The sequence below is a fragment of the Capricornis sumatraensis genome, chromosome 8 (assembly GCF_032405125.1).
Source record: "Capricornis sumatraensis isolate serow.1 chromosome 8, serow.2, whole genome shotgun sequence".
Taxonomy (NCBI): Eukaryota; Metazoa; Chordata; class Mammalia; order Artiodactyla; family Bovidae; genus Capricornis; species Capricornis sumatraensis.
In genome coordinates, this window is record NC_091076.1 from 98,689,974 (window position 1) to 98,712,471 (window position 22,498).

The 22,498-nt window shown below is 40.1% G+C and overlaps 2 protein-coding genes across 2 annotated transcripts in view; one reads left to right on the forward strand and one right to left on the reverse strand.

Moving 5' to 3' along the window:
• CEP95 (centrosomal protein 95) overlaps positions 1 to 8,093 on the forward strand; it is a 36,415-nt gene extending 28,322 nt beyond the window's left edge. The window contains exons 12-20 of the mRNA XM_068976985.1: positions 303 to 442; positions 1,196 to 1,285; positions 2,071 to 2,200; positions 2,956 to 3,125; positions 3,239 to 3,313; positions 4,895 to 5,047; positions 7,132 to 7,278; positions 7,530 to 7,601; positions 7,861 to 8,093. Coding sequence (XP_068833086.1) covers positions 303 to 442; positions 1,196 to 1,285; positions 2,071 to 2,200; positions 2,956 to 3,125; positions 3,239 to 3,313; positions 4,895 to 5,047; positions 7,132 to 7,278; positions 7,530 to 7,601; positions 7,861 to 8,037 — 1,154 coding nt within the window. The 3' untranslated portion in view covers positions 8,038 to 8,093. The remainder of the gene's footprint in view (positions 1 to 302; positions 443 to 1,195; positions 1,286 to 2,070; positions 2,201 to 2,955; positions 3,126 to 3,238; positions 3,314 to 4,894; positions 5,048 to 7,131; positions 7,279 to 7,529; positions 7,602 to 7,860) is intronic.
• Positions 8,094 to 17,217: 9,124 nt separating this feature from the next.
• SMURF2 (SMAD specific E3 ubiquitin protein ligase 2) overlaps positions 17,218 to 22,498 on the reverse strand; it is a 114,053-nt gene continuing 108,772 nt past the window's right edge. Inside the window, exons 16-19 of the mRNA XM_068977497.1 lie at positions 21,308 to 21,428; positions 18,940 to 19,141; positions 17,667 to 17,742; positions 17,218 to 17,355 (exon numbers count right to left, since the gene is read on the reverse strand). Coding sequence (XP_068833598.1) covers positions 17,256 to 17,355; positions 17,667 to 17,742; positions 18,940 to 19,141; positions 21,308 to 21,428 — 499 coding nt within the window. The 3' untranslated portion in view covers positions 17,218 to 17,255. The remainder of the gene's footprint in view (positions 17,356 to 17,666; positions 17,743 to 18,939; positions 19,142 to 21,307; positions 21,429 to 22,498) is intronic.

Sequence of the window (22,498 nt, forward strand, 5' to 3'; positions counted from 1 at the left end):
CTCTCTACCAAGAATACTAAGTATAGGCCTTTGTGTGCAGCAGGCATTCCACATGTTGCTCCATTTTCAACCCAAAAGTGAATATAGAAACTTAGTACTTCTTTGAAACATTTTGAGCACATATTTATGTGCATCTGTCTGTTTGCTTGGTATGATTAAACATACAAATAGAAATCACTTAGAGGAGAGCACATTTAGCACGTTCACAGTCTCTTTGGATTTGGTAAAAATCAACTATTTGGTGCCAGCTTAACATTTTTGGTGCTCAGAAACTCACGGTATGTGTCTCTCTTGTGTTGCAGGACTTGCCATGCATAGAAAGGCACCCTCCAGATCTCATTCACTCTCTCCATCTCCAGTTAACAAAAACAAACAATTCCAGATGGAGAGAAGAAGGCAGCGAAAACCCAAAGAAACAGATATCCGCCGATTTCAAGCACAGGTATATCCCATCTCTTGACTGTTACTAGGCAGCAGGTATTACCATTATTTACCCTCAGCCAGATGCTACAGTGAACATGCTGTTGATTAAAGGCATAAAATGCATTTAAGATTCTTGAGCTGAGTGGATGACAAAATCATGTGACATGGCTTTTATGTCCCCCATTATAAAACTTGTACTCCTGAAACTCTAACAAAACTAACCTTATATAGCCCAGTGCTCCAGTGGATTAAGAAAGTGTATCAGTGTAGACTGATATTTTCAGAGAGAGGTTTAGAAATAAAGAGAACTTGAGGTGGATTAAATGTGACAGACCATTTGAGTTACAGATAGGATGAAAATGCCCGAGACAGGAATGAAAGATGGTTAGGGTTCAACAGGAAAATGTATGATTTCTGAGGATTCTGCTGTGGAATAGTGATTTTGAAATGTAGCATAAATTTAGAACATTTAAGTTGTTTGCTATAGTATGTTTTATAATGGTGAAAACTAACTCAGGATGTAATTCAACATGTAACTTCCATCCAAGGGTGTATCAAAATAATTACAAACTGTGGGAACAAAAAAATAACATTAGGTAAAGTTTTATGTCTCAGTTAGGTATCTGTTAAATAATAAATGTTTATTGATCAGTAGCCTGAAAGGAACTTTAAAAAAAGTGATTCAAAGGGCAGTCTTAGGTAGATTTTTTTTCTTCATTTTCATATATATGTTTTTAATAACTATAATATCATATGGCGTTTTCCCCTGTAGGCAATAACTGAGGCATTTGAAAAGGAACTAAGAAGAAATAAAGTTCAAGAGAATATTGGACCTCTAGGAATAAATGACGAGGAGGAAACAGTGGGTAAAAGTCTCTACTGTAATAAATGCCATTTGATCAGATCAGTGGAAAGTATAGAGATGATCTTTTTGAAAGGAAAAAAGAATCAACAGAACCTTAATCATTAGCTTCTTAGAAAAAAGCAGAATTTCATTTCATGGATGTGGATTTTCTTTTATTCATAGGGTAACCAAGCTGCTAAATTGTGGTACCAGAAACTCTAGTGTTTTTTCCTGCCTGCCTGAAACTTCCATCAGTTTTAAGGGCTTCTATTGTTTTATCAGTTCACCAAGGCTTTAAAGACAGTCTGGGCTGACAAGTTAAAGAGGGAGAGTAAGAGAAGACAGAAAATCCCAGTTCTAAGCTTGGTTGGAACAAACCCAAAGCATAAGGTTTCATTGCCTTTCAAAGGAATAGTTACAGAAGCTAAATGAAAGCATGGAAGAAGATGCTTATGCTAAAATGTTCACAAACCAGGATATAGAATACAGTATGGTTATAACTAAACATTGGTTTAGAACTTCTGTAATCCACATGGAAAAGCCTGTCAAAGAAGCAAGCACCTCAGAACACTGAACATTGTCAGTTGTCGTATTTAGCAGGTAGGACTATGGCAACTATGAAACCTGAATTCAGTGCTTTTTCAAACTCCACGGGCTGCCAGAAACTAAAGAGGTATTTACCTTAGAGTCTGAGTAAGGTAGTTTGGTTGGGAATTATGTTGACTATTTTTGCTGATATGTAATATTTAAGATAATATATGAAAGAGCTATTGGACTTCTCATTCTATTGTTTTATGTCTAAGGAAAAAATATACAGAGAAGCTGTTCATAAAGGAACTCCAAAACGAAGTCAGCCCTGGAAGATTTACTCTAGAAAAACCACAACTCCAAGTCCAAGAGGTGCCTTGCCAAAGCCAAATAAAGCAGTTCCAAGTAAGAACCACAAAATTGTACTTTATGGAAAACTGGCATACTTTGAAAGTGCGTGCTGCCTGCCAAGGACACAGCACTGAAAACTAACATCTACCAGTGAGCTGGACAAACTGCCCTCTTCTGCCTCTGCCGTATGCTAAATTTCTATAAAGAGAGATAAAACTCTTAAATGAGGCATTTCTTTTAAAACTCTTAAGTATATGCCAGTACATTGGCACAGAGGAGTGCCCTGGCTATGACCTGCTGCTCCAGCTTCAGCTCTCTCTGTTCACTAAGTGCTGGCTGCCTTTTCTTTGTTTCTGGGAAGTTTGGTAGAACCAAAGGGATGCTCCAAAGCAAGCAGAGGGCCTATCCAGCTCCTGCATATTGACAGTTGGCACCGAGGTGCATTTTCAAAGACCACTGACCTTTAACTACATCCTATTAGACACAGACTTTCCCTCCCGGGAGGGTTGGAGAGTCTGTTTAACCACACACAGCATCCACCCCAGGCACTGAATCAGCTGAGCAGTTAGGATGGACTTCACAAGACCAGCATGTCCTCAGTCAGAAATGTTGAGCTTATTTTCAGCCTTACTAGTAGGTGGCTTGTCCCAATCAGAAAAGGAATGCAAAAGTAATAACATACTTTTAGACTTGTTCTTTTCAGGCTCAGAGCCATATCACGTAGATAAGCTTTGACTGAAGGTTGAATGAGATTTCTTCTTAAAAGCTGTCAGCAAGTTTCTCAGATTAAAATTTTTTTTACCTTGCAGTGAAAGTGAATGAACACAGTCTCCTGCCCCTGATGCTGGAGCAGTTTCCATTTCTCTATGTTTCTGGCCAAACACTAAGCAAAATGTGGAAACAGCAAATCGCACAGGTTGAACAACTCAAAAAAGACGCATATAGAGAAAATCAGTCAAAGAAGAAACTCCAGGATGAAGTAAGATAACTGTCAATTAAGCATAGAAATACAAAGCAAAAAGAGGCAGAGCTTATCCTTGATAATCTAGTGAATAGAATTATTAACCTCCTCCTCTTCCATCCCACTTAAAGATAGAAGAAGCCTTGAGAAGGCATGACCTCCTTACTGCGCTTATCAAGAAAGAATATGAACATAACAAGAGACTGGTATGTCAAGAGCAAACCGGGTATTATATCTTTGAATTTGTAAGTTATATTAATTACTTTCATTTGTACTAGCCAGGCAATATCCCTACTGACTCATACTTCCAGCATTTGCCTGTGGAAGCATTTAGGTCTTTAACCAACATTGACGTGAGGGTAAGGTACTAGGTGCTTCGTAAACACAGTTTTATTTTTTCTAACTTATTTTTTAATTGGAGGGTAATTGCTTGACAGAATTTTGCTCTTTTCTGCCAAATATCAGCATGAATTAGCTATAGGTATACATATGTCCCCTCCACCTTGAATCTTCCTCCTGAACTTCCCTCCCTATACAGTGTCTCCATAGTAACACGAAAGAGATGTTTTCTGTGAAATGAAAACACTGAAGTTTTGAAATGTTAACCTGCCCTCAGCCTCGCCATAATCAGCAAGGGCAAGGTTAGATTTTAATCCAGGTCTGTCTCTACCTATGAGCCCCTTCAGGGTACCAGGTGGTTAACTCAAGTGTTTGTTTTGTCCTCTCCCTTCTTTCTCAGGTCCCAAATAGAAAGTTGAGGTTATTTATGCCTCCATTATAATTTGGGCTAACAGTCGTATACTAGATAATGTTATCCTCTTAAGTATCATGAAGGGAGAGGACAGAGATCAAAGACAGTAATAAGCCAGAGGAAGAGACTGAGTATAGAGACAAGCTGCTGCTAAGTCACTTCAGTCGTGTCCGACTCTGTGCAACCCCATAGATGGCAGCCCACCAGGTTCCCGTCCCTGGGATTCTCTAGGCAAGAATACTGGAGTGGGGTGCCATTTCCTTCTCCAGTGCATGAAAGTGAAAAGTCAAAGTGAAGTCGCTCAGTTGTGTCCGACTCTTCGCAACCCCATGGACTGTAGCCTGCCAGGCTCCTCTGTCCATGGGGATTCTCCAGGCAAGAGTACTGGAGTGGGGTGCCATTTCCTTCTCCAGTAGACAGGCAGCGAGAACTGAAACTCAACAGTTCCTAAGAAGGAAGGGGAAGCATCAGGAATTGCATGTGGGACTCGTGCTGGGGAGAAGAACACGCGTGTCTGGACAGGTAGTCTGAAGGCTTTTCCTTCATGATTTCATTTCATCCTCACTACTTTGCTAAGTTATCACCTGATTTCCTTAGTTTTGCATCTTTTGAGAGTACCAGTTTTCTACTCCTTTTAAGTGGGCATCTGGGTATTACTTAGGTGACCTCCTGGAGGAACAGGGAGATGAGATTCTCGTTTGAGAGGGGCTCAGTGGAGATGGCTCTTCTTTTTCCGCTTTTTTGGCTACACAATGGCAGGCAGGCTCTTACTGCCCCTACCAGGGGTGGAGCCCATGCCCCCTGCAGTGGGAGCACAGAATCTTAACCACTGGGCTGTGGGGCAGCTCTTCTGACTCCGATGACGAACCTACCAACAAAGGCTGGCAGGCTTCCGGGGGCCACGCTCTGTGCAGCCAGCAGACCACGGGCCCTCCACAGCCAGCTTGCTGCCCGAAGACATCGTGATGGGGAGCAGGGCCGATGAAAACCTGAGTCTGTCTTCCTCTTGTCCTTACCTCTTTTTCCTTTCCCGTAGCAAGACTTCAAGGACCGAATCCATAGGCAGAAATTGACCCAATCAAAGATAAAAGAAAATCGACAGCAGATTGTTCGTGCCCGAAAATATTATGATGATTATAGAGTTCAGTTGCGTTCAAAAATGATGAGAATGAGGACCCGGGAAGAAATGGTAACTATGGCTTTTCTGTCCAATCCAATTAAAAAGATAAATTTTGTCTGTTACCTTTTTGAACCACCCTCATTGTGACGCTTGTCCTAATTTGAATGCAAGTCTGGAATGCTGGCTAGAGTTCAGACTTGTTCACACCTCATTTTATTACTGCCATAGTGCATCCCAGTCTATTCTCAGTCTCTACTACTATTTCAAAAATCAAAGTATAGTTGATTTGCAGTTGAAGTATAGTTGTGTTAATTACTGCTTTACAGCAATGACTCAGTTATACATGCATTCTTTTCCTTTATGGTTTGTCAAAGGGTACTGACAAATATCCTGTACAGTGGGACCTTGTTTCTCCATTCTCCATATGAAAGTTGACACCTGCTAACCCCAGCTGAGCCTCTGCCTCCCTCCCCCTCAGTAGACAGGTTCACTTGTCATATTTTAGATTCCACGTAGAAGTGATATTATATGGTATTTGTCTTTCTGTTTGACTCACTTAGTAAGATAATCTCGAGCTGCATCCATGTTGCTGCGAATGGCATTATTTTGTTCTTTTTACGACTGAGTAATGTTCCATTGCGTATATGTTCCACATCTTCTATATCCACCCATTCATCTGCTGATGGACGTTTAAGTTGTTTCTGTGTCTTGGCTGTGGTGACTAGTGCTGCTATGAACATTAGGGTACATGTATCTTTTCACATTACAGGTTTGTACAGATACATGCCCAGGAACAGGAGTGCTGGATTATATGGAAATCCGATTCTTAGTTTTCTGAGGAACCTCCATATTGTTTTCCATAGTGGCTTCACCAGCTTATATTCCCACCAGCAGTGTCGGAGGATTCCCTTTTCTCCACGTCCTCCCCGGCGTTTGTAGACTTTTTAATCATGGCCATTCTGGCTGGTGTGAAGTGATACTTCATTGTAGTTTTGATTTGCATTTCTCTAATAATAAGAGAGGTTGAGCATCTTTTCATGTGCCTGTTGGTTATCTGAATTTCTCCACTGTGCTTATCTTAATGTGAAGTCTTAATTCCCTCTGACCTCCTGTGTGTCAGTATTTTTCCAGGATGACTGCTTTAGGGGGCTGGGAACATGTTCTAAGAGACAGGAACTTAAGGTGTGATTACATGACCTTCGATTCTACTCAAAATCAGGAAAATAATGGATAGGTATGCTGTGAGATCTTTCCACAGGATACTTGTTGTTTCATCCTTATCAAGCTTGTGATTTCAAACTAGCAATAAATTTCATCTCTAGAGTAAAACATTACGGTAATTCTACTTCATGGGACTGAATACTCTGAAGGGAGTAATACTATTATCCTCATTTCTAGAGGATCCTTACTAAGGCTTTGAGAGGTTTAATAACTTCACACTAAGGTAATACCACCGACTAATGAATGCATGGCTGTACTTTGGTCAAGAATTCTTACTAATCAGTGGAGGACAAGTGGGCATATCCAAATCCTTTGAACAGTTGTTTATCTGTGGCCTAGTTAGATAATAACGACGTGGCCCTCAGCTATGCACAAGGGGACATGCAGCATTTACTTCTGCTCTAGGGTTATTTTCCCATATACATGGCTGCAGCAGAGAACCTTTGGAATACAGGAAAAGATGCTGAACCTCATTAATCATTGAAGGAATACAAATCAGAACAACAGTGACATCAACTCTCACCCATAAAGGTGGCTAAAATAAAACATTGGCAAGGATGTAGAAGTTGGAACACAAGATGCAGGGCTGGTGGGGTTATAAAACAGTGCCACCACTTTGGAATACAGTCTGGCAGCTCCTCCAAAGGTTAAACATGATCCAGCACTTTGACCCCTAGGTAACTATACACAGGTGTTCATACTGTAACAGCCCTATTTATAACAGACGACAAGAGGAAACACTACCAGTGTCCATCAGTTGGTGAACTAGCAAAATGTGATATCCACATAGTAGAGTATTAAAGTATTACTTGCTGATATTTCCCCCAAAAAAACTTTGTGAAATACAGTCAGTATGCATACCTCTAGTTGGGCAAAATTTTATTCCTCCATGAAAACTCCGCATAACTTTTTCTGACTTAAATAATTAACAGATATTTAAGAAACTGTTTGAAGAAGGTTTACAGATTCAAAAGCAAAGGTTACGAGACCTAAGAAACTACGCCAAAGACAAGCGAGACGAACAAAAGAGACAGCACCAGAATGAACTGGACTCAATGGAGAACTACTATAAAGACCAGGTGGGTCCACCGCTGCTAGTTTACGTTCTGATGTGCTTGATCTTGACCACCTGGTGTCATGAGTCTATGTTAATTCAGAACTTTTCATACACAGGTTAGACTGACTGAAATTTAAGATAAAATTAGCTAGTGCTTGACCACAGTATAGAATCTGTATTGCTGATTTTCATTAAAGATTTTAAGCCTGTGAACATAGTTGTTATATTTGGACTACAAATACAAGGTTTGGTTTTTTTCTTCCCTGTAAACAGTTTTCATTGCTGGCAGAAGCCATATCACAGGAACGTCAAGAGCTCAAAGCCAGAGAGAAATCACAGGCCCAGGTAATAATTAACAAGATAGAAATCATTAATTTACATTTTTAAGAAATAGAAGTGGAGAGGATACTAATAAGGTCTATTAACGATTCAAAACCTGTATTCTGTGATTTTAACTTTACCTGTTCCAATCTCTGTGAGAGCTGCTGCTCAATTATTAAAATTACTGCAGAAGCTTAATGAGCAGGAAAGTAGAGAGGGAATAAAAATAGATGAGGGCCGGGATCGGGGTTGTGACCAGCAAGTGACATGAATTCTCTTTTAGATGTTACGTAAGGTGAAGAGAGAGCTGAGATCTAAGATGGAGAAGGAAATTCAACAACTGCAGTACATGATAACACAGAACGACGACGATGCTTTTTTCCGGGAATTGGAAGCTGAGCGCTTCAAATGTCGGCTTCATTTGGCTTCGTTTCAGTACAGTAAAAACCCCTTCCTATGATGCCCGACTTCCTCAGTGTGGACTTCACCAGGGCAGAGCTAGAACTGAGCCAGTAAAACAGTCTAAACCAGAAGAATCATTTCTGAATGACTAGTACTCTTCATGAAATAACTTTTAAAATAAATACTGTTTTTTTTTAAAAAGTTTACTGCTTTGAATTTGACCTAAAACTTTAAAAGAGGTGCATGAAAGCAATTAACAAGCCTCAATTGAGCCGCAAGCTCCTGAAGCCTATTGCTTTAGGTGAACAAAAACAGCACTTGAGGACCAAAAGAAAAGATCTGTAATTCAGAAAAGAGCTAAAGTGTGGGCTTGTCATTAGAGGTTCCTTAGGGTTAAACCCTGAAAATATGATGGTTAAGTCTGTGTAACTTTGTCACGTGGAGGCTGGAAGACGAGAATTACGCACTATGGCCTCTGTCATTTGGGAGGGGTGACAGGTGTAAGATCGTCCATCTGTGCTCAAAAGAGCACTCGTGATGGCAAGTGGGAAGGAGTACACCACCCCTCTTTCCGGTGAGAGCAGAGGAGGAAGAAGGAAAAACTCACTCAGGGTGATGTCCTTCCTGAATAGGAGGGCTTCAGTAAAAGCCAGGAGGTGTGGGGAGACAGAGCAGTTGAGGAAATGGGAACTTTGCTAATCAAAGCCAGAGAATGGCAGAGGGCACCAGAGGAGGATTGGAAGGGAGAAGAGGGGCGCCCATTAGGGCATCTAGAGAGGGGAGTATGTGGACAGGGACAGAGACCCAGGGAGGCCAGCTGGCATGATAGGGCGGGGTCTGCTTACCTTGGGGGGAAGAGCAGCTGAACCCAATGCTCTGGTCCCACGTGCTGCCCTTTTGGAACGGCAGCTGACAGTGTGGGCCTCTAGGCAGGCAGGAGTTCCCTGGACAGCCAAATTTAGAGCATCATTAGGAGAGACATGCAGATAGCTGCAGTATATATATTGTGACAGTCAGTGCCGGTGAATGGACAGAATGCGGGAAATGCACAAGAGCTGGAACATAAGGTCTAAAACTGTTAGAGGAAAATAACGTCTAGCTAGATAGACATGCTGTATTCTTAAGTAAAATGAGCAAATCTTTAAAAAGCTGTGGTATGAGCGGGTATAATGCAGTGTGGTCAATACAGCGTAGGTGGAGGGTGGCCTCTGGCTCAGTCAGTGAAACAGCCACCTGCAAAGCAGGAGACTGTCTGCAGTGCGGAAGACCTGGGTTTGATCCCTGGATCAGCAAGATCCCCTGGAGAAGGAAACGGCAATCTGTGCAGTATTCTTGCCTGGGGATTCCCATGGATAGAGAAACCTAGCGGGCTACACATACTCATTCATAGGGTTTCAAGGGTCAAAAACACTTTAGCAACTTAACCACCAAGGTCTGGAAGAACAGTCCCCAGGTGTGACTCAGATTATTAAACTAACTTTGCATAATACACTATTCGAATTTGTTACAAAGGCATCATTATGCTTGTTTTTTCTTTTTTCCTTTTAATGCTTTAGGACTCTTTTAATTCAGCTAGCTCTTTGCCAGACTAAGTAACTGGGAATAACAAAAAAGAACAGGTGAGGGAATTTGCCAGGAAAGGGATGATGCCAGTGCATTTTTTAAAAGTAGAATGCAAATTTATGAAGCGGTAACTTTACTCAGTGGAAGCTCTTGCTATCCAAGTACCTGTGGAAAGGGGATTATATGTGAAACCAGTTTGCCCAGAACCAACCAGGGAAAGCTTATGATCACACATTTGAAAAGTGACTTAGAACTGTAACTGTATGAGGTGGGGGTGGGGGAGGACGTGTTACAGAATGACGTGGTTTGTGTGAGAACTAAATCTTTAAATATCCTTCTACTCCATTCTCCCCCCACCCCCAAATCAAACTGTCTAAAAGTAATGAAGAGCACTATTAACCACATCATCTGGAAATGTGGAAATACCACAAGAGCTGACGGAAGGTTTAGGAGTAGTAGCTTCTGGAAAGTAAGACTAGGGTTTGGGGAAACAGGTGATGAAGAGTCCCTCCTCTTTTAATGAGATACAATTGATATATATCTTAAATTTATATAATACCTTAAGTTTATACAGTTTCATATATTAATTTGATAAATGTACCTATTATGAAATGATTACAAGTGCAGTTAAAATCTGTTACTTCAGATTTTTTTTAAGCTGGTAATGAGAATTTTTTTTTAATAACTATGTATGTTTAGCTGTGTATATGCATTACTGTATCATGTGGGACACTGGAGAATTAGCTGCCTCTCCTATAAAATGTAGAAAGGAAAAGAAAACCTTTGTCTAAGTAAGGCAGGAGAATAGAGCCGTTAGTGAAGGAACTAAGGGTGTAGGGGAAATTTATTCACAACGGAAAGAGGTATCACATTGAAAACAGGGAGTGTCTGCAACAGGAGAATGAGATAGGGCAGACAGAAGACAGCTATCGTTAAGAGAAATGGCATAAACAGAAGGAATTCCAAAATTGGAGTTTAAGCTGCAGCTTATAGAGTGATCTATTAGATTAAATCCAGACATGCTGAAAACGCTGAATGGAATTTCAAACTATTCAAACTCTAACCTAGAATTTGATGGACATGGCCAGTTTCTTCTTAGCTTAAAAAATACACTAAATTTGAACTGCCTTTAAAACTCTGCCCCCTGAAGAACAAGCTGGTGGCATCATGCTTCCTGACATCACACTATGTTACAAAGCTGCAGTACTCAAAACAATATGGTACTGGCATAAAGGTACATAAATTAATGGGACAGAATTAGCCCCAAACAATCCCATGGACCCAGGAGCCTGGCGAGCTACAGTCCATGGGGTCGCAAGAGTCAGACACAACTTAGCAACTAAACCACCACCACCATATAAAATCAATTAATTCAGTAACAAGTGAGCCAAGAATATACAATGGGGAAAGGATATTCTCTTCAATAAATAATGTTGGGAAAACTGAACAGCCACATGCAAAAGAATGCTAGACTACTGTCTTAACTATACACAAGTAGTTAACTCAGAATGGATTAAGACTTGTAAGACCTGGAATCATAAAACTGGAAGAAAAAGGCAGTGAACTCACTGACATCAGTCTTGGCAGTGATTTTTTTCCTTTTTTGGATTTGACACCAGAAGCACAAGTGAGACTAAATCAAACCAAGAAGTCTTAAACAGCAAAGAAAACCATCAACAAAATGAAAAGGCAACCACTGAATGGGGGAAAATATTTGCAAATCAGACATCTGATAAGAAGTTAATATCCAAAGTACATAAAGCACTTACACAACTCAGGAGCAAACAATCTGGTTATAAAATAGGCAGAGGAATTGAATAGATAATTTTTTCCCAAAGATACTGAGGGTCAACAGGTCATGAAAAGGTGCTCAACATCACTGATCAAGGAAATGCAAGTCAAAACCACAGTGAGATATCATCTAATAACTGTTTGCTGCCAAAAAGTAAGTTTTGGTGACTATGCACAGAAAAAGGAACCTTGGTACACTGTTGCTGGGCATGTAAACTGGTGCAGCCGCTATGGAGGTTCCTCAAGAAATTAAAAACAGAACTACCATATTACTCAGCAATTTCACTTCTGGTTATTTATCTGAAGAAAATGAAAACACTGACTGGAAAAGATTATCCATACCCCCACATTCAACTGAAGCAATAGCCAAAATACAGAAACAACCTACGTGTCCATCGATGGATGAGTGGATAGAGAAAATGTACATATATACACACACTGAAATAACATGCAGCTTAAAAAAGGAAATCCTGTCATTCACAACATCATTAACCTTGAGGGTATTATGATAAGTAAAATAAGAGACAAATACCTGATCTCACGAGTAATTTAAAACAAAAACAAACCCTTCTCACCCTTCAAAACCGAGCTTATAGATACAAACTGGTAGTTGTCAGAAATGGGGAATGGAAAAAATGGGTGAAGGGTGGCCAAAAGGTATAAACTTTCAGTTATAAGGGCTTCCCTTGTGGCTCAGCTGGTAAAGAAGCCACCTGCACTGCAGGAGACCTGGGTTCGATCCCTCGGTTGGGAAGATCCCCTGGAGAAGGGAATGGCTACCCACTCCAGTATTGGGGCCTGGAGAATTTCACAGACTGTAGCCCATGAGGTCGCAAAGAATCAGACATAACTGAGCAACTTTCACTTATAAAATAGGGCATAGGGATATAAGTACAGCATGGTGACTACAGTTACTATATGTTATTGCATATTGGAAGGCTGCTAAGAGGGATCTTAAAAATTCTCATTACAAGGAAAAAAAAATTTGCGACTGTGGTGATGGATCTTAAGACTGACCATTTCACAATACAGACAGGTATCGAATCATCATGTACACCTGAAACGAATATAATGTGTCAACTGTACCTGAATTAAAAAGCAGAACTTTGTCCTCCTGTCTAGAGAGTTCTCCACTGTCACCGTCTCTGGGAAAAGTGAGTGGTCTCAAGGTTTGAGTGTGATGTGCTCTCCATCTTAACTCTTCTGGGCTGAGAGAAGACTTAGATCAGCAGGAGAAAAACCCTGGACAGGTCTCTTACCCACCCCTCAGGGTGCTAGAGTTGTCTCTCCACTTCCTTTGCTTATAAAACACTCTTAAAGAGTCTACAGCTCAGACTATTTTGATAACCTAGATAAATCCCAGCCCAAATATCCAGAAAAGGTATGCTAGAACCTGAGATGTCATGGGGAAAGGGAGTGGGGGGACAGTACCAGCTTTTAAAACCAAAAGGGATTTGAAGCCTTGCGGAGGTGAGGTCATTAATGTTGTGTTCCCATCATGACTGATTTGCTGCACACACTCTTGAGTTCTGAGGACCTCGGTTTGCACTGTAGCTTCGGAGACATACACTAGAAACACCAGTTTGGACGTTCCATTGTTTTTTTTTAAACACCATCCAAAGCTGTGTCCCTAAAGCTGGTGCAGAGCTGGACACGTGGTAGGAACACGACAGGTGCTTGCTGAATTTCAGCACAAAGAACGAGCCATGTTTACGGTGCATACCTTTTAATGAAATGTAACTTTAAAATCTAATTTGTCTAGTTTGCTAAGAATATCATCATGAGCTTTTAAGCCTTTCTGTGTAATTACGTCTGCTCCATTCCTCTGTGCGTATCCTACCGAAAGCATTTGGGATATCAAGTACAAGTAAATGCAGTGGGTGGTGCTGAGGTTAACCTTCATTATAATGAAAAGGTCACCACACGGCAGAAAAATGTCACATATTACTCAAACTTTCAGGTAATTCATAGATGATACTACTACTAATTTTAGATCATAACAAGTAAACTGGCAATGTGAGGCAAAGCAAAAAAAGATACATTCAAAAGGCTGTAAAGATGGACCCCATGCCCACTCTGGGAACTTTTATTATTTTTTTTTTCTGGGAACTTTTAATACAGGACTGCTTCCACTGCACCACCACCCCCTCGCCCTGCCAAGACACGCCTCTGTGTGGCCTATGCTGAGAAGAGACTTACACAGACTATTGTGGATGAAAGAACATCCAGTTCTCTGTCCACCCATGTAGGCAGGTAGATAAGACTTCAATTCACTACATTTACAGAACTGTGAATTATGACCCTTAAAGCCATGGCTCCTTGGGAAAATGTAACTGCTGCTTCTCGAGGATTTTACTGCCCAACACCAAGGAAGCAAATGAGGCCCCAGTCGTAGCCCTGCCCTCCAGAGCCTGGCAAGCTGTTACAGGCCACACTGACCACTAAGGCTGCGCCACCGCAGGAGAAAACGAGCAGCTTCCCTGCCAGACCTGGCACAAGGGGTCCCGAGCCCTCAGGCTCAACCGCGTGACAACATCAGCAGCTCAGGAAGGTTCACGAATCTTCTTAAACTTCACATTTTATGGTCTGTAAGTAGTCACTCTTGATAGAGCCAAAGTTCTTAAAAACAATTCAATATAAACTCAATATTCTTTAAAAACTTTGATGCTGTGACAGTGCAAACAGCATTCATTTATTGCTCAACTTCGGCATGGACACATACATAGTTAATTTTTAAAAACCATTTATACAGATGTTATTGATAAAGCTCATGTAACAACTGAGTGAAAATACAAAGAATATCAAAGCTAAAACACTCTGTAATAAATACACATACAATGAAAATGATAAAACTTTGTTTTTAAAGTCAGTTTGAGAGAAGAAGAATATTACAATAAGTGAACTAATTACATCTAGAAACAGAACAACTCAGCATTTGGTACAACCATCATTCTAACGTAAGTACATTAAATACCACAAATGGCAGCCATTGGCTGTGCTGCAGCCTAAAGACAAGCAGGAGGAGCTGCTCTATCAAACTGTCAAGACGTCTGGAACAATCTCGTAACTCCCATCAATGCAGCCAGCTCAATGCACCGGAAGTTCAAGCCAACTTAGTGTTATAAAATAAAGCAAATTACACTGTATTTAAAAGAAGGGAAACTTGTGCTCTGGACTGTAATTACAAAGAAAAAATAAAAGACTTGGTTAAAAATAAAACCCATTCGGGGCAACAAACTATGTGCAAAAACAAAATGTACACTATACACAGCACTGTTTAAAAACTTTACACCAAGTGAGGCCCTCTGAAACAAACTCTCCTCTGTACTGCATAAGAGCGCTACAAAGCAACCACTGTTCACAATTAAGCATTCACGATGCAAAGGCATTGTATGGAAACACGACATCACGTGTCTGAAATAACACAGCTAGAGGAAGGATTAGAAAAAACCCAGCTAAGAGGGACGTGTGGAAATAAATATTCACATTAAACATGAGGTGCAAGTCCGAGGTTCAGTGATTCGTTAGGGGGTTTTGTCTGCTCAGCACCTGTTTGTCAGGTAACGTGACTTTGAAAACGAAATCTAAACCATGTCTATAAATTATGTTGGTGACACCACAGACTCTAAGGGAGGGGAGTTTCTTTCTTTTAAAGCTCTATTAAAGTCATTATAAAGTTAAAAAGGCACTCAAAAAGCGATGGTATTTGCCTGCTCTATTTTGTACATTATTTTGAGAGTAGCATTTCATTATTCATCTGTCAGTTATAATTTCTCTGAAGTGTTCATCATGCACTTACTTTTACTGAAAGATGATAATAGGCACAATTACACTGCGCTAGTGCTTTAATATGAAAGAGAGATGGACCTGCGACCAATAAGGTATTATTGTGAAAGCTGAAAACTACTGATAATCAAACAGGGTATTTCAAGATGTTCTCCGGTACAGCTAAGAATGCAGTAAGAAAACAAAGTGGGAAGAAACAGTTCGGCATAAGCACATCGCCACTACATGGTTACAACTAAACCAGCTTGCGTGTGGCTGTCGAATGCGGCTGAATGAAATAAACACAGAGAAGCTCCAGAGAAGTTCTCAACTTTTTTTTAAGCAGCAAGTTTTCCACCTCTTGTATTCTACCCATCCCCCCACGCCTCCTAGTCTCTGAAACCTTATGTGAAATTCCTATATATATATATGTATATATATAAAAGAAAAATCAGAGCTGTTCTGGGTAAAAGGGGGTGGGGAGTTCGAGGCCTCTGCTCAAATACCAACTCGGCCTTTCTTCGCCCTCTCTTTGTCCCTCCCCTCTAACCATGACTTCCGAGGCACCTCTGAGGAAGCCCTTGGCTCCAAGAACACAGGCTGAAACCAATCCATCAAATGAAAGTACACAAAGGGCTGATTCACTTGATAATTAAGCTGCAAAATTTAAACAAAGCTGTCTCATCAAAATTTGCTATGCTTGACTTCACATCAATGTAAAAAATAAAAAGAATAGTGCAGATTTCTGACGGCTGAATTTAAAGAACCACTCATGACTTCAGATTTTTCCAAGCTCTCACTCCAGAATTCTGGTTGCCTTCTGGATCATGCAACATGCCACGCACCTTCAAAGCTGAATCTGGATGTTTCAAAATCAAATGCTGATCTTCAACACCAAGGGAACCGAGATTCCATTACCTCCAAAATTACTCTTCAGACTTAATGTATATGAGAGTGTTAGAATCACTTTTTGGTTTTTGTTTTTAGTAATCACATCTCCTGCCCCACCACCCTCACTTCATTTTGTTAGGTAAAAGAGTTTTCTAAGCTTTGCTAAATAATCTTTCGAGCAGAGTTTTTCCTTTTTCATAATTTTAACTGATTAAGATATGAGCAGCTAAATGGAGATTCAGGATGGTTTACTCGATAGAAACCATAATTAAAATATAATATGAATTAGGTGCACTTGTCATAGAAGACTTTGGTTTACAGACATAGTATATATATATATATATCAAAGATAAGCTGACCCAGTAACAGAATGAAAATCCCATCTCATCCATGTGATCTGAGTAGCTATAAAAATGCAGTATTTCCACTTAAGATGCAACGTAAATCCAAAATACCTGATCATACTCATTCAAGATAAAAAATTAAGGTTTGTTTTAAAGTCTCTTAAAGAACAGGGAGCCCCTGAATGCATCATTTTATTGTAGCAAGTAAGCTACTGAGTTCAGACTAAATGGTTGCATTAGGAACTTGACCACCAAAATTATATAGCTGTATTCCAGAGAATTCATGCTTGAAAAATATAAAAAAGACTCACTTAGGCTAGGTTGAAACATATAATGCTTCTAAAATATGCTTTGCTATAGAAAAATGCAATTAAATGTGTAAATGGCTTAATTTTTTTTAAAGATTCTTTTGTAGCCAATTGTTTACAAAGGTAGAATAATTCAAAATAATTTTATTTTATTTTATTTTTTACAAAGAGCAAGTACAGGAGCTGTTCAAAATCATGTATTCAAAATGAAATGTGACTTGTACCGACTGCTGAAGTTGTCTTGATGTTTGATAGACTTGAAATCTGTGAAGCGATTTGAATAGATTACCTTTTATAAAAATAGTAGTAGTCTTTAAGTGTAGAATACTGCCTAACTCTGGAAACGTAGGAAAAGTCAGCATTCTTTAGGTTCAAGATATTAATTTTAAATAGCAGCTGAATGTGGCCTCATGGCAAAGCATAAAGACCTCTTTTTTTCCTTGAAAAGGAATTTCAAAATTGTCCTTTCCCCTCACAGTGTCCTAAAATTTTTTAAAGGGAGGGTGGGGGGGGGGGGCATTTTCCTGTATTTCAGCATTCCTTGAAATTCTGCTGAAAGGAGGCTGTCTGTCCCTCAGGCTATAAATAGAGTCCTGGGTAAATCCTTGAAGTTGTCATTCCACAGCAAATCCACACGTTTCTTCGATGGCTGTTAGCAGCTTTTCATATAACTTTTCATAGCTTTCATAGGGCGGAATGTCTATTCGATTGAAGCTGTAAATAAGCAAATCACAGTTCATTCAAAACAGAGCAACTGACTGGCAAGTGTGTATTAGTTTACACTAAACTAATACAGAAAACTACAAGAAAGAGGCTATATTCCTCTCAAGTTGAGATTTACTTGAAAATCCCCCAAAGGAATTTTCCTACCCATTTTTGGATAATCTTAATCCATTTAAAAGGAATGATAAGCAACTCTTTTAAGGGTCCATTCAGTAAAAAGAACAACAAATAAAATGTGAAATCTGCTTGAAACGAACACCTACATAGCTGGCATGAGGGAAAAAGCTACTGAAGTAACTCACCAGGTGTGGGCTTTGGGCAGGTTGTTGGTGCAAGCATCGATCTGATGTATGGTGAACAGCCGTGGGCCTGCGGCACCTGCAGAGGGAGCCAGTGCGGGTCAGATCGCTGTGGGCACCTGTGTCAGCCTTCAGAATCTCAGAATAAAACTGGTACATGAACCATAGGGTCTAGGGCTAAGGGGGGACTGGTGACTCCACAAAGCTGCCAAAAGGCCCAGGAAAAGAATCTGGGTTTTTAAAAGCTGGAACTGACCTTGGATAACAAGGCTGATTCCTTGATCTGCTAGCCTTTCGATTTAAGAAAAAGTTCAGGATTGAAACCTTTTGCCAACTTCTATCTTCTATGGACAATCATTGTCCCAAAGGGGCAAATCCAAGATCCAGCACATCTTCAAAAAGATGACAGCCTAATGCAAATTTAGGTTCCACTCCTCAGACTTTGCAGAGAGCAAAAGATCAGCAGTCTAGAGAGTAGAGGTGGCAGAAATACAACTTCACTTCATGCATTTGGGCAGTCTGCTGATAACGAGTTCTCCACATAGGGAATGCAAACACGACTCAAGTCTGTTTTCCCCCACAGAATTCTGACACACTGACTGTACGCAGCACTGTGGAGTCATGTACCAGTCTTGCTTCCTACACCCTCAGTCACCAGCAGCAGCAGCAGTTTTAAAATTGAAAAGCTTCAGAGGTAAAGGAACACTGCCACCCAGTGAAGCACCACGATCACCAGCAATATCCCAACTCATCCCCCAAATGAACAGCTCTTCCACGGAAAGCAGTTCTTAAAAATGGAATATGGCTGTGAGATGGTCTGATGCCATGCATTAACTGAAAGTGTTCAATCAGACAAACGGCTTCCACGACTCATGCTGCCTCTATTAAAAGATTAAAAAAGTAGAGGGGAGAGGCCTCCCAGGTGGGTAAACGTTTGCCAGGCTGAGATGTGAGCATGGAAGCAGACAGACTCCCCTAGAGCAACGGGCAGCAGCATTCTAAAGCGAGGTGCCCAGGAAAGGCAGAGCGTCAGCACACACGCCCCCGACATGCGGCACTCACTACAACCACAGAGAACCCAGCGGGAGAGGCTCTTGGGAGGGAACAAAGGAAGGAAGGAGAAGAAGGTATCAAGACACAAGAGTTACAGATAAGAACCAGAGTGAAAAGAGAATCTGTTTATAAGCACATGTGTACACCATCTGCATACACCAAATACTAACTCCCTGCCCCCGACGACGAGATGCCAGATCGTCTGTGCCTCCCTCTCCCCTACCTTGTAAAGCCTTGAAGCCCTGCAGAGGCACTCGGGATGAGCCGGTCACAAACTGAAGCAACCGTGCTCGCCGTTCTTCGTCAAAGAACTCCACAGCCTTCCAGAACCACTTGACAACGTTGCTGTCCGGAGTACAGTGTTTTAACCGGGTGTTTACCTTCCAGTCATTAACATCTATCTTTCCAAGTCCACAAATAATGAGCTGTTAAAATATTGCACAAATAATGAACAATGGAAACCCAAGTCAGGCCAAAAATTCCTTAAAATGGAACTTTAGATTTGCAATGTTCGCTTTCAAATGGTGTCCTTAATCAAAGGTAGACATCAGAACCATCTGGAAAGTTTTTCAAAATGTACACACTAGGTTCTATGCTCATATTTTAATGCTGTGAATCTGGGGTGAATCAGGATCTGTATTTTTTAAAAGCTCCATGAGTACCTACACACTGCAGGTTCCCTACCCAGGATCTGAGAACCACAGTGATGGACATGACAAGATGAGAAGTTCCATAATCTCACAGTGGAATTCTAAAAAAATGTTAATGATCAGAAACTAGATTTAGAGTAAATACAGCTTACATATGCCTTCCTTAAGACCTGTATCTACTATTCCAATTTCAACCTTTATTAGCTTTGGCATTCTGGGCAGTTCTGCTCACTTCCCTTGGCCACAGTTTCCTCTGCAGTAATAAGGCAGTAATATCTGTTTCATTCTATCCTCTGAAAGCAACCAACAGTGCATGGGCATTCAAGAAATTGTGTTGAGTAAGTGGTACAGTCTGTTTAAAGGTGGACCAAAGTACAAAATATATGAACGCACTGTCACAGAGCTCTGCTTGGCATCTGATGCAGGTTCAGTGTAAGTGATGCGTCAAAATCACTTTGATCCTATTAATACACCTCCTTAGGGGCCAAGACAGAGTCATTTTACTAACCTGTGTATAACACTGACTTATGATAGTGTGTAGTACAGAACATAATTTAACCTGCAAATCCCATAGTTTACAATTAATTATAATAACCCAGGATAACACTAAAATAAATTATATATATATATATTTCTTATGAGTAGAAATTATATAATAAACCCTAACATTATTGAATAAAATCTGCAACAAAGCTTCTACAGGGTTCTGAAAAATACTGAATCACAGCTACATGAACAGGTAAGTGGTTATCCAAATAGAATTACAGAAGTACTTGTAATAGTGAATATACCTCTCAAAATTCCTTTCTTCAGAGGAGTGGTAACTTTAAGGCCAAATTCCTTATTTATTATATGAACAGAAACAAATGCATCGTATTTCAACTTTATTGTCATTTCTGCTGTGTCTCATTCCTCCTACTTCCTCCTGGCCATTTCACTATGAATAGCTCAGTCACGAAAAGAGTGGGGGTGGTATTGAGTCAAACCAATCTTTTTAGGTTTGTCTAACAGATCTGTTAACAGATTTAGTTAGAAAGGACACTAAAGTTAATTAATAAAATCATGTTTTAAATTATGGATAGACTTCCAATATTTATGCTATCCCTAGGCACTAATTAAATTTTGGGACCTCAAGCAGAATAAAATCTCATTACTTTTCAAAGCAGTTCAGTAGCAATTCAGATGTATTTGTTAAAAGTCTTAATTATAAAACCAAACCTAAGGTGCTTTAAGGACTAGCTTTAAAATAAAACAATGGTTAACTGGTTATTAATTAAAGTCTGTATTAGTAATGAAAATTTCCAAGGAGACTGAAGATGTTTAGATAGTGTGGAAAGTCGCTCAGTCATGTCCAGTTCTTTGCAACCCCATGGACGGTACTCCATGGAATTCTCCAGGCCAGAACACTGGAGTGGTTAGCCTTTCCCTTCTCCAGGGGATCTTCCCAATCCAGGGATCGAACCTAGGTCTCCTGCATTGCAGGTGGGTTCTTGTTTAGATAGAGACGATCCTGAATGTTTCCTCTAGGTTTTTGTCTATCAAATGCTTTCTTGTAAAGCTTAACGTAAATCCACTTGGGTCTAGGTTTTTATTCCAAATAAACTGCAATATGGTGGAGACCAACTGATAAAGTTTTAACTAAATCAAGAGCCATTTAATTAAAGAATAGGAAATAACACTGGAAGAATATACACAAAATACACAAAATCTGTTAAAAGGAAGAATAGAAAATAAGGAAAAATAAAGGATAGTCACAATATAAGAGACTACTTGCAGAATTTCCAAAACATGAACGGCTTTTCCTATGAGTTAGAATTCTCACAGCAACACATAGAAAAACTTCAAAAGCACCAGAAATACAACTCCTCTAAAACTAAGTAACAGAAACTTCTCAACCTTGCTTTGTTATACTAGATGACGTCATGATATTCATACACTGACCTCTAACTCCTTCTCATCAAATGTCTTCAGCAGATGCTGTGGAATTACTTCATTAAATCCTTTCTGCAGGGCCAAGAATTGTGCCTCAATGCCTCGTAAAAATCTCCAGTTCACGTAAAGCCTGGAAACATTGGACAGGGGTTTTATATGATGAAATATATTCAGATTTGGTAATTACTATGAATCTCTAGTACATTAGCAACATTGCACTTTACAAGTATCTAGCATTAAGAATTTAGTCTAAAATCTAAAAGAATCTCATATTACCGAAGGTAGATGGATCCTCAGCAGTGAGGCAGTTCAGCATAAATTATAAGCAGTATAAATTAAAAAACAGTAACCTTCCACTAACAAAAGCAGCATCGCTACAGCAACTCTTCACTTCAGAAAAACTCCTATTAAACTGGAAGTTGGCTGGAGAGCAGATGGGTCTGAAGTTAAAATCTAAATGAAATTATTTTCTTAGCTTCTAGCATGCATGCCAATAACCAGAAAAAAAGAGCTCATTCAACCGAAAATGACTTTTTCTGATTTCACTTGAAAATACAATCTGAACGTGTTGGGTGTTTTCTTTATATTTTGTGGGTTGTATATGGGGGAAGGGGGAGTGAAGAGAATCCTCATATCCAAAATGAGAAGAAACAGTAAAAGCCACTAGGCCAGCACTTTCTGACCACTCGTTTTCCCCTATAGGCTTTAAAAGCCCTGGGAGATGTAATTTAGCAACAAAGTTCACAAAACTACATCTCATGTGTAGCTGTACTCGCGGCTTTGTTTGGACTTACGCTTTCTACATGAATTGCTTTTTTTTTTTTTTTTAATTTTTATTTTTACTTTATTTTACTTTACAATACTGTATTGTTTTTTCCATACATTGACATGAATCCACCACGGGTGTACATGCGTTCCCAAACATGAACCCCCCTCCCACCTCCCTCCCCATAACATCCCTCTGGGTCATTCCCGTGCACCAGCCCCAAGCATGCTGTATCCTGCATCGGACATAGACTGGCGATTCGATTCTTACATGATAGTATACATGTTTCAATGCCATTCTCCCAAATCATCCCACCCTCTCCCTCTCCCTCGGAGTCCAAAAGTATGCTATACACATCTGTGTCTTTTTTGCTGTCTTGCATACAGGGTCATCATTGCCATCTTTCTAAATTCCATATAAATGTGTTAGTATAC